At 44.7% G+C, this 12,871-nt stretch overlaps 1 protein-coding gene across 2 annotated transcripts in view; it reads right to left on the bottom strand.

Annotated features, from left to right (window-relative positions):
• Nucleotides 1-11,658, bottom strand: part of RAD23B (RAD23 homolog B, nucleotide excision repair protein) — a 46,416-nt gene extending 34,758 nt beyond the window's left edge. Inside the window, exon 1 of one of the 2 annotated variants that reach the window (XM_074994632.1) lies at nt 11,338-11,658. In XM_074994632.1, coding sequence (XP_074850733.1) covers nt 11,338-11,403 — 66 coding nt within the window. In that variant the 5' untranslated portion in view covers nt 11,404-11,658. The remainder of the gene's footprint in view (nt 1-11,337) is intronic. The other variant, XM_074994633.1, reaches the window with a different exon arrangement.
• Between the last annotated feature and the right edge of the window lie 1,213 nt (nt 11,659-12,871).

Genomic DNA, 12,871 nt, shown 5'->3' with positions numbered 1-12,871 from the left:
AGGTGGTTTAAAGCCACAAAAATGAGAAAAGCGCCCTATCTACATCACTGTACCATGCATGCACGACACAGAAGTGGCTGTAGCATTTCCAGTGAAGATATAGCCAAAGACATCCTCTTGGTCTGAAGAAGTGGGTCTGTACCACAGAAGCTCACCTAATAAACCATTTTGCTAGTCTTTAAAGTGCTACTTAACTGCTTTTTGTTTTGATAGTGTATAGACTAGCAGGGCTTCCTCACTGTTACTACTGTTATCAAAGAGATTATCTACTCCAACTATTACTACAAGTATCAAAAACAGTCTTGGATTACATGAACCTGTATTACAGCAAGGCCTTTTACCCACAATGCAAGGTTTTATTTATCTTCCATTTATACCTCTGAAGCAGGAGCAAAAGGGCAGTGTGCTTTGACAATTGCATTTACAGACATGGCAATCTAGTGAGCCAAAACAAATGTTCCTTTAGACCAATCTGGTTCAATAGTTACATTTCTGCCATGGTCTCATGGTCCTGGTAAGCATACGTAGGGACCTACAAAATTCACAGTCCAATTTGGTCAATTTCATAGTCGTAAGATTTTCAAAATAGTAATTTCATTATTTCAGCTATTTAAATCTGAAATTTTACGGTGCTGACCTAAAAAAGGAACTGAGGGGAAGGGTGCCTGCATGGAAGCTGTGGTACTACTATTTTTATTTCTGCATTGCTGTTGGTGACAGTAATGCCTTCAAGGCTGTGGCTGCTGATGGCCAGGAGTCCAGTTTTGAAGGAAAAACCACCACCAGCACAGAAAGAAGGATGGCATGGTATGGTATTAATAGAGAGTGTGTAAACACATAGGGTGCGTCCACACTCACATTCCTCTTTTGAAAGAGGCATGAAAATGAGGGAAATCAAAAATGCAAATGAGGTGCAAATTTACATATCCGGCATCTCATTTGCATATTCTTTCAAAAGAAGAAAAGCAGCCCAGACACTGCTCTTTCAAAAGTAAACCCCATCTTTGAAAGAACCCTTCTTCCCATAAAAAAAGGGAAGAAGGATTCTTTCGAAGATGTGGTTTACTTTCAAAGGAGCAGTGTCTACACTGCTTTTCTTCTTTTGAGAGAAGAATATAAAAATGAGGTGCCAGATATGCAAATCTACACCTCATTTGCATTTTCAATTTCCCTCATTTACATGCCTCTTTCGAAAGAGGAATGCCAGTGTAGATGCACCCGTAAGGTTATAAAACAGCCAGGAGTCCCCAGGTACTTCAGATATAACAATCAGTCCTATAAAGCCATATGTAGCATATCTGAATAAAATTAGTTGTGATCATATGCTGGTATTTCATACAATCTCAACATTCCCTTGAAGGAGGCTTACAGAATACAATGTACTTATATTAAGAAATGACAGAAAATACTGAGGAGGATTAGAAAACCAAAGAACTGGATTTTACCCTTCCCTAGCCTGACAACTCAAACTGGGGCTATGAGACGGGAAGCAAATAGAAAAGGTGTCAGCAAGAGCAGCACAGAAGCTGATTTTCATCAGCACATGAGGCCAGAGCTCAGCCCTGCCCCTTTTCCCCTATGCAGCTGGGAGGTTGATTCAAGCCATTATGCCTGCAGATTAACAAAAGACCAGCTAATGCTACCAACCACCACCAGGGTCTGCAACATGCAGCTCTTGAAGGACTTCTTTGTGGTTCCTGATGTTATAACTGCAAACTGAAGGAAAAAAAAAACCTCCCGATTATTTCTGATAAACAGTAAACATCCGGTAGTAAATGTGTACTGAAATACAAATTATTGCATGTGTGCTGTTCTTAAAATCAAGGTTACAAAAAAGTATGAATTAATGTTATTTATTAAGGACCAACTATTTGTGCGGTAGCAGTTACAGGAGAAATGCAAATAACCTTCAGAGGAAAAAGATGATGCCAAATTGCTGCTGAAAACTTATAAGAGACACCTTCTTGCCCAGAAAAAAGACCATAGATATGAGTGATTTAGCTAGGGTTGATCTCGCTTTGGGCAGGCAGCTGGATTCGATGACCTCCGGAGGTTTCTTCCAGTCCTAGGATTCTATTTATGTTTTTCCCCCCCCTCCAAAACACCAATGTGAACATTAGTTCTCTTGCAAGCACATCTTTCTTGCATTTCTGATAGCAGGTCTGGAGAAGGTATTTGTGAATGAACTGTACGTGCAGGCATGGAAAAGGCTATAAAGGACAAAATAGGTGTTATAGAAAGGGTACTTTTCACTCTCCCTCACAATCACAGAAGTTTAATTTTAGAGTCATACCTACTTCTAAACAAAGGGGTCCTCTTTTTTTCTACTGCAAGTTATAAGTTGTGTCCATATTTAGGCCTGAAAGTACAAGATGTTCAAGGAGGCTAACCCTTCCCTTTTTCCTCCTGTCAGTATACAACACCCCATTCTAAGCCATACACTGCAGTTAAATAAGGCTACTAGAATGTTAGAGGTTTTCTTGGCACAACCCACATCTCACCTTACAAGATTTAATAGAGTCCTAAAGAAATACTCAGCAACTTCCATGAATGTAGCTATTACCTATGAGCATGGTGGGGAATACTTACTACAGGTTAAACCTCTTCAGTCCAGGACACACTGATACAGCAACATCCTTCATTCAGCACTGTTGGGGACTTTGGGGGTGCTCTGGGGCTGGTATACTTACAGGAAAAAAAAAAGAACTCAGACGGCAGCTGGGAGCAGAGGGACCAGCAATGACTTCCTGTGGTCTGGCAAACTCTCTGGTTTGGAACCAGGTGTCAGATCAGGAAGGTCCAACCCACAGCGTTCAGCAACAGAAATATCCCTTCTGCTCCTGTATCATGTATACTACCACAGCATGGCTGTAGCAGTATTGCTGTAGTGAAAACATACCTTTATTGTTAGAGTTAACAAGACCTTCATACAGTTTTAGCAAGAGTTTCAAGCAATTATTAGTTTGGAGACTATACCGCTACAATTATGCACCATGGGATCCCATTATGTAGATCCCAGAACTATCAAGCTGAAGCCTAGAAAGTCTGTTAATGCTACAGAAGCGTAGAAATAGCTACAAGTGCGAGTTAAGATTTTTCTTTAGAATAATGCCATGTCAAGAGTCCTAGGCCACTGTGGTATCACTCAACTAATCACCATCCTTAACCTACAGCTAATTTGAACATAATTATTTCATTGGTTGTATGAGAGAGGCTGCATAAATGATGATTAACTGGCCTGTCACATTTCCACAGGACGCGCACACACAGAAGGGGAAGAAACAGCGGTTAAGAGGATGAGGTGCTGACCCAGAAATCTAACAGGAACACTTCAAAGTTCTGGACCAAATTCAAATTGCATGTACTCCAAAAGCAGCGTACAACAGAATAATGTGCAGCAATGCAGGCTAGCAGTGCAAATATATACCTGTGGGGTCAGACATGCCTGTGAAGCCTTCAACATCAGGTGTTCACTATGGCTATGTCTAAACTGAAGGCTTCTGTAGGGAGAACTCTGCCATGTCAGGAGCATTCTGCCAACATCTCTGTCTTCCTTGTTCCATGAGGAAGAAGGCTGTCTTGGCAGAGGGGGTTTTCCCAAGATTTGATACAGTGCAAATGGGCCAAATGTCAGGAAAGCCTCTCCTGACAGAACTGTCGGTAAGAGATACACAAATGCAGTGCACAATTTGCATATCTTTTTCAGATAGTTCTTGAAAATCTAGCCAGAACCTATACGTTTAGTGAGCTGCCAAGATTAAAGCTAGTGCCGGTACATCTATATAAGTTACAGAGCATGCTCACAGCTTCAGTGTAGACCCAAAGTACCCACCCCCTACTAAGCTGCAGCAACAGGGAAAAAGGAAAATAGGCTCTCCAAAAGGGTGCTGAAAAAGGCAACAGGTAATGAGAAAGACTGCTTTGACAGCCAAGATCTCAATGGCTTACTGCATATCAGCTCCAATATCAACTCAACCTCCATTTCACCCTCCATTCTACTGCTAGTTTCTCAAAAGAAGTTAAATCCCAAAGCAGTAAAATTAAAGCAACATAGGGTTTAAAACTGAGAAGTAGTCTGCCAACTCACAGAAATTTGTATTACCTAAAAATTTAAGTTAGGCAACTTCAGACCTAGAGGTTCCTTAAAATAAGTAACTGAATCCAGCAAATATACTGCACAGTTAGTTATGATCCATAATTACGTAGCAGACACAAGACCAATGGTCCACGTAACCCAGTATCCTGTCTTCCACTGACAGCGGCAGAAGCTTCAGCGGTAATCAATAAAACAGGGCAATTATCAAAGGAACCATGCTCTGTTGTCCAGCTTCTGGAAGTCACGGATTATGACGACACCCACAACATGCGACTGCATCCCTGACTATCTTAGCTAAAAGTCACTGATAGACCTATCCTCTATGAATCCACCTTTTTTTTTTTTTTTTTTTTTTTACAATGCAGTTACATTTTTGGTCTTCATAAGTTAGAGGGTTTTTTTTTTGTTAATTGTGTACAGTATTTGTTTTATTGTAATTTAATGAAAAAATACAAAGCTGTGCTATCCAGCATTCGGATAACTGGCACTCAAGTAACTGGCATTTGCTCCTCTGCTGGCTGCCCAGCAGAACAGGGCCAGCTGTCCCAATCAACTATCCAGCAAATCTGACTACCCAGCAAGCCCTGTTCCTCAGGGTTGCCAGATAATCAAACTTCTTCCTTAGCTTTAAAACTTCTGCATGTTAATTTCAGTGGTGATTTCTTGTTCTTGTGTTACATGAAAAGATCAATAACACTTTTTTTCCCCACTTTCTCCAGTATTTGTGATTTTAGACCTCATCTCTCCCTTCAGCCCTCTAGAGCAAGAGTGTCCCAGTCTTTTTAATGTCTCTTCCTATGGAATTTGTTCCATATTCTTACTCATATTTATTTTCCTTCTCTGTACCTTTTCCAAGTCTAATATCTTTTTTGAGATGGGATGACCAGAACTGCACACAATAGTCAAGGTACAGGCTTAACATAGATTTATATAGCAGCATGATAAATCCTCAGCCCTATGAGCTATTCTTTTTCAAATGGTTTGTAATCTTATCTTGACTGCTGCTGTACACTGAGCAAATGTTAAGAGAACTATCCATAATGAATCCGAAATCTCATTTCTTGAGTGGTAACATAATGTAGTTATTTTGTATGGACAGCAAGGATGATGCTTTCCAGTATGCAAAATAATGTATATTGAAAAACATCAACATTGAATTTCATTTGCAATTTTATTACCCAGTTTAGTGAGATCCTTTGGTAACTTTGTAGTCAGCTTTGGATCTAAATCTTGAGTAATTTTGCATCACCTGCAAATTTTGTCATCCATTTACCCATTGCTCAAGATCACTGTTGAATAGCACAGGTCCCTGTACAGCATTTTGAGGACTCTGCTATTTAATGCCATTGTTTAAACTGACCACTTATTCCTACCCTTTAATTACTCTTTTTAATGTTACTTATCCCTGAGCAGACCTTCCCTCTTATCCCATGTCTGCTTACTTTACCTGAGACTCTCTGGTGTGGAACCCTGTCAAAGGCTTTCTGAAAATCCAGCTGCACTGTATTTATTAGGTATTGTCAATCTTGTGGACAAGAGTTATCAACAAAAAATTACAACAGATTGGTGAGGCATGATGCTCATTTGCAAAAGCCTTGTTAACTCTTCCCCTGTGCATTATGTTCATCTATGCATCTGCAAATTTTGTTTTCTACTGTACTTTCACAGCCAATTTCTCTGGTAATGAAGTTAGGCTTCTTGGCTTGTAATTGCCTCTGTAATTGCCAGGATAGCCTACAAAGCCTTTTAAAAAAATTAGCACCACATTAGATCAGTCACATAAGAGGCTCTCTTCAGCAGCACACCTGCAGTTTCAGCATGCCATATTATATTCCCTTTTAGTTTAAAATTGTCAAGTTTTCCCTTTGAATATTTACCCAAGTTAGAAGAAAATGCTTGATTTTTCTACCATACCATAGAAAATAGAAGTAGAACAGGAGTATTTACTTTTATGTCACACCACCACAGGTTGGCTGTTGAGTCAAAAATGCGCCTTCCATGCGAGCAAGGATAAAGCATATTAATTCACTGGTAGCAAGAGACAATATTTAGAGAAGAGTTAATGACAAGTTCACGTAGATGAAAAGAACAGCGATACTTCCAAGTCATAGGCTTGACCTAAGCCTAAAAGTTAGATCAACCAAGATAATACCTTCCATTACTAAGCAGACATCTGTGTCACTGTAGTGCTTGTAGTACAGACCTGCTCACAAAGTGACTTGCTAAAATCAAGGGCAGATTGAAAATTTAGACAATTAAAACAGGCTCATTCTGGAAAACTTAGATTACTCACTTTATTCTTGAATACTGAGATCAAGTGTTCCTGACTTAACACCACTCTTGTTTTTTTCTGTGGCAAAACCAGGCCAATCTGTCTTTCAATCTCAAACTTTTATAAAAATCTACTTGTAAAGTCTCATCATTTAGTAACATTATCTGATTCACAGATTTTTACATTACCAATTATAATGTCAGGAAAGAGTTGGTTATGTTTTGGGCCATATTTGTGAACACATCATCAGAAAAAGCACTTCAGATTTGTCAGATATTACCTAGTCTCTGTGCTCCTTTGACAGGATTTTATCCACATCCTTCAAGATGCAACTGCTCCCTTACTCCCCCTAAACCCTCAAAGTCTCCCTTATATTCCTTGCTAGAGCAGATTTCTTCATATCACCCTCCAAAAGCTATATATCATCCTTGATTGACCACTACAGATGTTGCAGATAGGGCTTCACTGAGTCAACAACACTATCCCCACCCTAGCTTTTCCTCCTACCCCCTCCCATTACAGCAGGGGTAGGGAACCTACAGCCCATGCTCTCCACCACCACTGCAGGGGTGTGAGCCAGCACTACTGCTCCAGCCCTGTGGTGGAGGGACAAAATAGCTGGGTGTGCTCTGCTGCAGGGGGATCCTCAAGCCTCATGAGCCGTACCAAGGCAAGCCACATACCAGATCTGGCCTCCAACCCAGCTCTTGCAAACTCCTTTCCTCCCAGACCCTGCACCCTTATCCCCAGTATGCTCCTGCATGTACCTTCCTGCCAAGACTCTGCACCCTACCTCCCATCCCAGCCTTGTACTCTCACCCCTAGCCCACTTTTCCCCCTCATCTTCCTCCCAGACCCCACACTCTCACCCCCAGCCCACTCCTGCACTCCACCTCCAGCCAAGATCCTGCACCACACCCCATCTCCTGGCGAGATCCTGCACACTCACCCTTAAGTCTGTTCCTGCACCCCATCTCCCACCCAGACCCCACACGCTCACCCCCAGCTCGCTCCTGCACCTCACCTCCCACCAAGATCCCACACTCTCTCTGTTAAGCCCACTCCTGCATCCGACCTCCCACCCAGACCCAGCACTCTCACCCACAGCCCACTCCAGCACACTACCTCTTGCCCAGACCCCACACAGCTTGACCCACAGCCCGCTCCTCAGCAGTCCCTCCTCGCCCCTGCACATTGAACCCTCTTCACAAAATCTAATAGCCTCAGGCCTGCAGAAGAGTTAATCTGGCCCTATGGGTAATCCCTGAGCCATAGCACCTTCTAGGGAAGTAAAATCCTCATGAATTGTCTAACTATTTTAACAATTAATCAATTAAGGGCAGCAGCTGGGGACCCTAACCACCTCCCTTCCTCCCCCACCAGTGCACCAGAGACTAGGACTGCTCTGTCTGGGCTGGAGCACCTGTGGTACACCAAGAACTCGGACTATTCCAGTCCAGCTGGAATTCACTGCCAGCAGCTCTGCTGTGGGTGGGGGCCGCTGGAGTGCCCCCCATCTGCATGGCTCTACAGAAATGCAACAATTCTGCCCACACCAGACAGGGGGCTGCTCTAGCTCCTACCAGTTAACCTACTACATCACTAGCACCTCCCGCCGCCTATGGGCTGGAGCTTGAGGGGAGTGTCTTTTCCCCCACCTCCCCCATCTGTGAAGTGTTTTTTTCTTCTCATCTCACTTGGGGCCCAAGTCAGTTATGGGGGTTTTGTTGGCCCCCAACTGATTTGTCTGTGGGCTAGTGGTCCCCAACCCATAAAATGTTCCCCACCCCTCCATTAAAATGGAACCTGCTTTGGTCTATAGATCTGTTATTGACTAGGGTTTTTTTTGAAGGGTACACATACTAGTTATATTTCCATTTACTGTTAAAATTAACATGAACACCTAATTTGTCAAATTTTTTTAATAGCTTCTATAACTTTTTTAAAAAGGTATTTCTTAAACCAGCAGGTATTCCCTCTTGTTAGCACAGGGAAACGCAAGCAATGTTAACTAAACACTGTTGGAAGAAAAGTGACATTTTTGGTCTCTCTCTCAGCTTGGAACAAGAGATTTAGTTTAAAAATATATGTAAGTGTAAGTTATGAACACAACTAGGTCAATTATTGGTTTGGGTCAGTATTCAACTATTACAGAGGCTTAAGAATACATTACTCTACAATGTTGTATATTTAGAAGCACACTATTCCTGGGCCCCATCAACAACACTTGGATTTAGGCATTTCCAACAACATAAAACTTTTTCAAGTTTACAACTCTGGATTGTCATTACCATCTTTCAGTCACAAGCAGGAATTCCTTTACTAGACAGTACTACAAAAGTTTCAGGTAGTGGGAATTAAACAGTCTATGGCCCTGTAGTGCATTCACCATTTCAATCAAAGATGTTTTTATTTGTCCCGAACCAGTCAAAATGCATTGTAAGTGTTCAGCCAGCACATCTTGGAACACTAAGGTTGCTCCAACTGGCAAAACAATTTTCCATAGAGCAAACGTGATCTGTGCAAAATTGTTCCAAAAGTGTATTGCCCAAAATGCAGAGGCCTGAACAAAATGTAGCAAATATTTTCCCCCATTTCAGACATTACAGAACTTCTCCAACCATGGGACCTTTAGCCAAAACTTTCTTAATCTACTTCTACCTGAGCAATTAATAAGCGTACTTCCTTAAACACAAGGCGGTCCCTGCTTCAAGTCTAGTAATTATAAAGGGCAAGTTCAGCCCATGCTATTTTTTTTTTAAAAACTCACCAACATCTAACTCAGGACAATAGCAACAGCATTAAATCATTTGGCAAATAGAGCCTTTTCTTTGATGAGGGGGATATTGTCAGTAGTTACAGTTCCTGCAAAATGCTGAAACTGTTAGAGTTTCTGTGGTTATTTTAGTGCAAAACAAAAATGAAGTATGCTGTTCCATGTTCTCAGTGGAAAGTATAACTATTTTCCTGACTTCTGATGGCTGAAGACTTCTAATAACAATATGTAGTGTTTCTTACATTATTATATTCAACATTAGTTTTCAACATAGCTTGTTCTTTTAAGTCTGACTTTTAAAGAAGCGGACAGAAATTTCTAGAATAGTAGGAAATTTAACACACAAGTTTCCTAGGCCTATCTTCACTAGATAATTTTGGCCATGTCACATTATAGGGCAATGCTCCAAGTAATGAAACCTTCCATTAGCATTGAGCACAGAGAAATTGTGAACTGACTAATGTTTCATAAACTCCTAGGAGTTAACACATTTTGTGTCAACTCAAGTATAACATTTCATTTGGGTCCTACTACACTTTATTAAAAAAGGGCCCTTTACAAAATTAGACTGAAAGGAAACACCTAGTCAATAAAACAGCTTTGAAAACTAAACTAACAAGGCTGTTTTAAAGAATTTGGAGATTTAAACTGATTTTGGTTTTTAACATAGGCCACAAAGGAATGCTTTTTTATAAGCCTGGCATTATAACTGTATCACTAAGCTGTTCTAATGTTCAGCATACTTTTTCAAACAAATTTCTCCTGAATTTGCTAGTTTAATATGCCAAATTTACAGGAGAAATTTCTTTGCTCACTTACACCTCTGCAGCAATTCAACACTTATTAACTGGAGAAACCACTCTTCCACCCCATCTTCCAAAACCAAGCCAATACTTTTTGCAGTCTCACATGTGTAACCTGCGTGGCTGGCAAACCTCCTCCTCTAATCCACTCCTTGCAGAGGCTTCCTGGAACCTCAAAGCTGCTCCCATTCACTCAATATGAGCAGGGGAATAAAAAGACAAGGCAGCTCTCTGGACAGGAATTAATTATAAAGGCTAGTATTTTATGGCTATGAAGGACTCCAGTGTGTACATTTAAATTAGACATTCACAATCTCTCTCACCCAACATGTCTAGACCCCAGCACACACTGAGCACGCGGGCAGCTATCCTTCACAACACTATTTTTTCTTTCACTTTGGGGAAGGAGATGTTCAGACAATCAGGGCTAGAGAAACAGTGAGCCACAGAGGCCTTTTTTTTTCCTTTCACCCTGTCCTAATAGGCAAGGGATGAGAAAGTTTTATCCAAATGGGGTGCCAGAGAAACTGTAAGAGGTTGCACTCACACTCCTCTCTGAGGTAAAGGACACCACATTCCCCCTCCAACTTTGGAAGTGAGTTAAGTAGATAACCTTCCTCTTGGTTAGTTACACACACAATTCTCCCTCCCCCTATCACTGGGCCTGTAACTGGCTCATGGACTTTGCAATAGCACCCATCCCCCAGGATCTCTCACTGGGGTAGTCGGTAGAATTACTCCCTGCTCCCACGATTCTGCTACAGGAAGCAGGGTGATATCACTAGCTCCCTGGTATTTCAATTGCACTCCCTACTCTGTAGTGGGTGGGGGCGTAACGCCATTCAAACCCATCAGAACCAGAGTCACTCCCCACCCTTGAAATGCTCCGCCAAACCACCACCCGCATTCCTGGGGAGCCAATAAAGTCTCTTCACATGTATCAACCCCCCCACCGCGACATACACAAGTGTCCCTCCCCAAAACCTCCCAACCTCAGCCTACAGAGACTCCATTCACCCCAATGCCAACCACGGACACCCACAACCTGCAGAAAGGGTCACCGTGATTCACAAACCACTAACCACCCCCCCAAGCACCCCACCTCCCTTCCCCTGCCCCCTTCTGACTCCTAAGCACCCCACTGCCAAGCCCCCCACCCCAGCCAAGCCCCAAGGTGCCCCAGCCCCCCCCATCACTGCTGCCCCAGCCCCCTGCCTCACTCTTACCCCAGCACCCCCCACCGCTCTTGCCCCAGTCCCCCAACCTCGCTCCTGCCCCAGGCGCCCCAGCCCCGCCACGTCACTCTTGCCCCAGCCCCCCCGAACGACTCCACCGCTCTTGCCCCAGCCCCAGCCCCGGCCCCGGCCCGAGCGCCCCGCGCGGCGCGCACCGTCTCCTCGGGGTCGATGTCGATCTTGAAGGTCTGCTGCTGCAGCGTTTTCAGGGTGATCTGCATGGCGAGGCCGCCGCCCCGGGGCCCGGCCGCCCCGCGCTCGCGGCCTGCCCCTGCCGGACCCAGACCCGGACCCGCTCCCGCCGCCTCGGCCCCGGGGCCGCCGCTCGCTGGGCTCGGCGCGCGCGCGGGCGGGCTGGGAGAGGGGCGGGGACGGAGGCGCGTGCGGGCGCGCGGGTGGGGACCAGTCGCTCGCGGCTCACGGCCTGGCCGCCGCCATCATGACTCGCCGCCGCCGCAGCCCCTCACCAGAGACGAGGGAGGGAGGGGGGGGAGGAGCAGGGACACGCTCCCCGTGCGCAGGCGCGGGCGGGGAGCGGCCTGTGCGCATGTGCAGGGAGGAGCCGGGCGGGGTGGAAGAAGGAACTGGGACGGCAGGGGGCTGTGATGGGGGAAGGGGGTGCAGGGGGATGGGGTGGGGTTGCTGGGGTGGGGGATGAGGTGACTGGGGGGAAGAGGCTGTAGGGGGCTGGGGTTGCTGGGGAAGGGGCTGCAGGGGGCTGGGATGGGGTTACTGGGCGAAGGGGCTGCTGGGTGTCTGAGTTCAGGGGAAGGGTTTGGGTTGGGGGGAGATCGCTGACAGCTGGGATTTGGAGAAGGTGGCTGGTGGGGGCTGGGTTAGACTTTGGCCCTGGGGAAGGGGCTGATGGGCTGGAAAGAGGCTGGATTGGGGCTGCAGGGGGAAGGTGCTGGGACTGAGGAGGAAAGGGGCTGTGCTGGGTGAGGGTCCGGAGCGCGCATGAATGAAGAGCATTTGAGACTGGAGGGGAGCTGAGCTCCAGGGTCCCCAGCCTAATGCCTATCATTGCAGAGTGTTGTGCAGTATAATAGAAGGGAGCCTGACCACAGGGGAAGGACAGTCAGGATGAGCATTACGTAGAGGTGCTATAAGGGGAGGGATAGCCTGGTGGCTTGTGCAGTGGCTGCATAAACCCAGGGTTGTAAGTTCAATCCTTCAGGAGACCATTTAGGAATGGGGACAAATAGACATCAGCAACAGTGCTTGGTTCTAGCAACAGGGTAGGGGATTGGACTAGATGATATCCTAAGGTCCCTTCTAGCTCTAGGAGATGTGCATCTCCAGTTATGTATATATTTATGGCAGCTGTTCCCCAGTTTTGATACCTTCATTTCAAACAAACAAACAAACGCAATGTCCCAGTTCACTTCAGTGGACCTTAAAGATGCCTGTAGCCCATTAACCCCAAATATTTTTTGTTCCTCTGACTCCTACCAGGATGTTAATGGGCCACTTTCCCTCCAATGGCCCCACGGACTACGCACTACAAGTTGGATCTCCTATTTAGCTGTGACATTCAGGCTAGGAGTACTAAACTAGGAGCTAAAACTGATTTTAGATATGCACCTCCAGCCAGGAGCATTGTGTAGCTGGAGTTGATGTATCTAAAATTGACTTTTTTGCCATTGTGGAAGGTCAACAGGAAAAATTCTCCCATGAGCCTGCCTTGCT

This window comes from Carettochelys insculpta, chromosome 5 (genome assembly GCF_033958435.1).
Source record: "Carettochelys insculpta isolate YL-2023 chromosome 5, ASM3395843v1, whole genome shotgun sequence".
NCBI classification, from domain to species: domain Eukaryota; kingdom Metazoa; phylum Chordata; order Testudines; family Carettochelyidae; genus Carettochelys; species Carettochelys insculpta.
The sequence above is the reverse complement of the archived record's forward strand: the minus strand, read 5'-3'. Positions and strand labels throughout refer to the sequence as shown.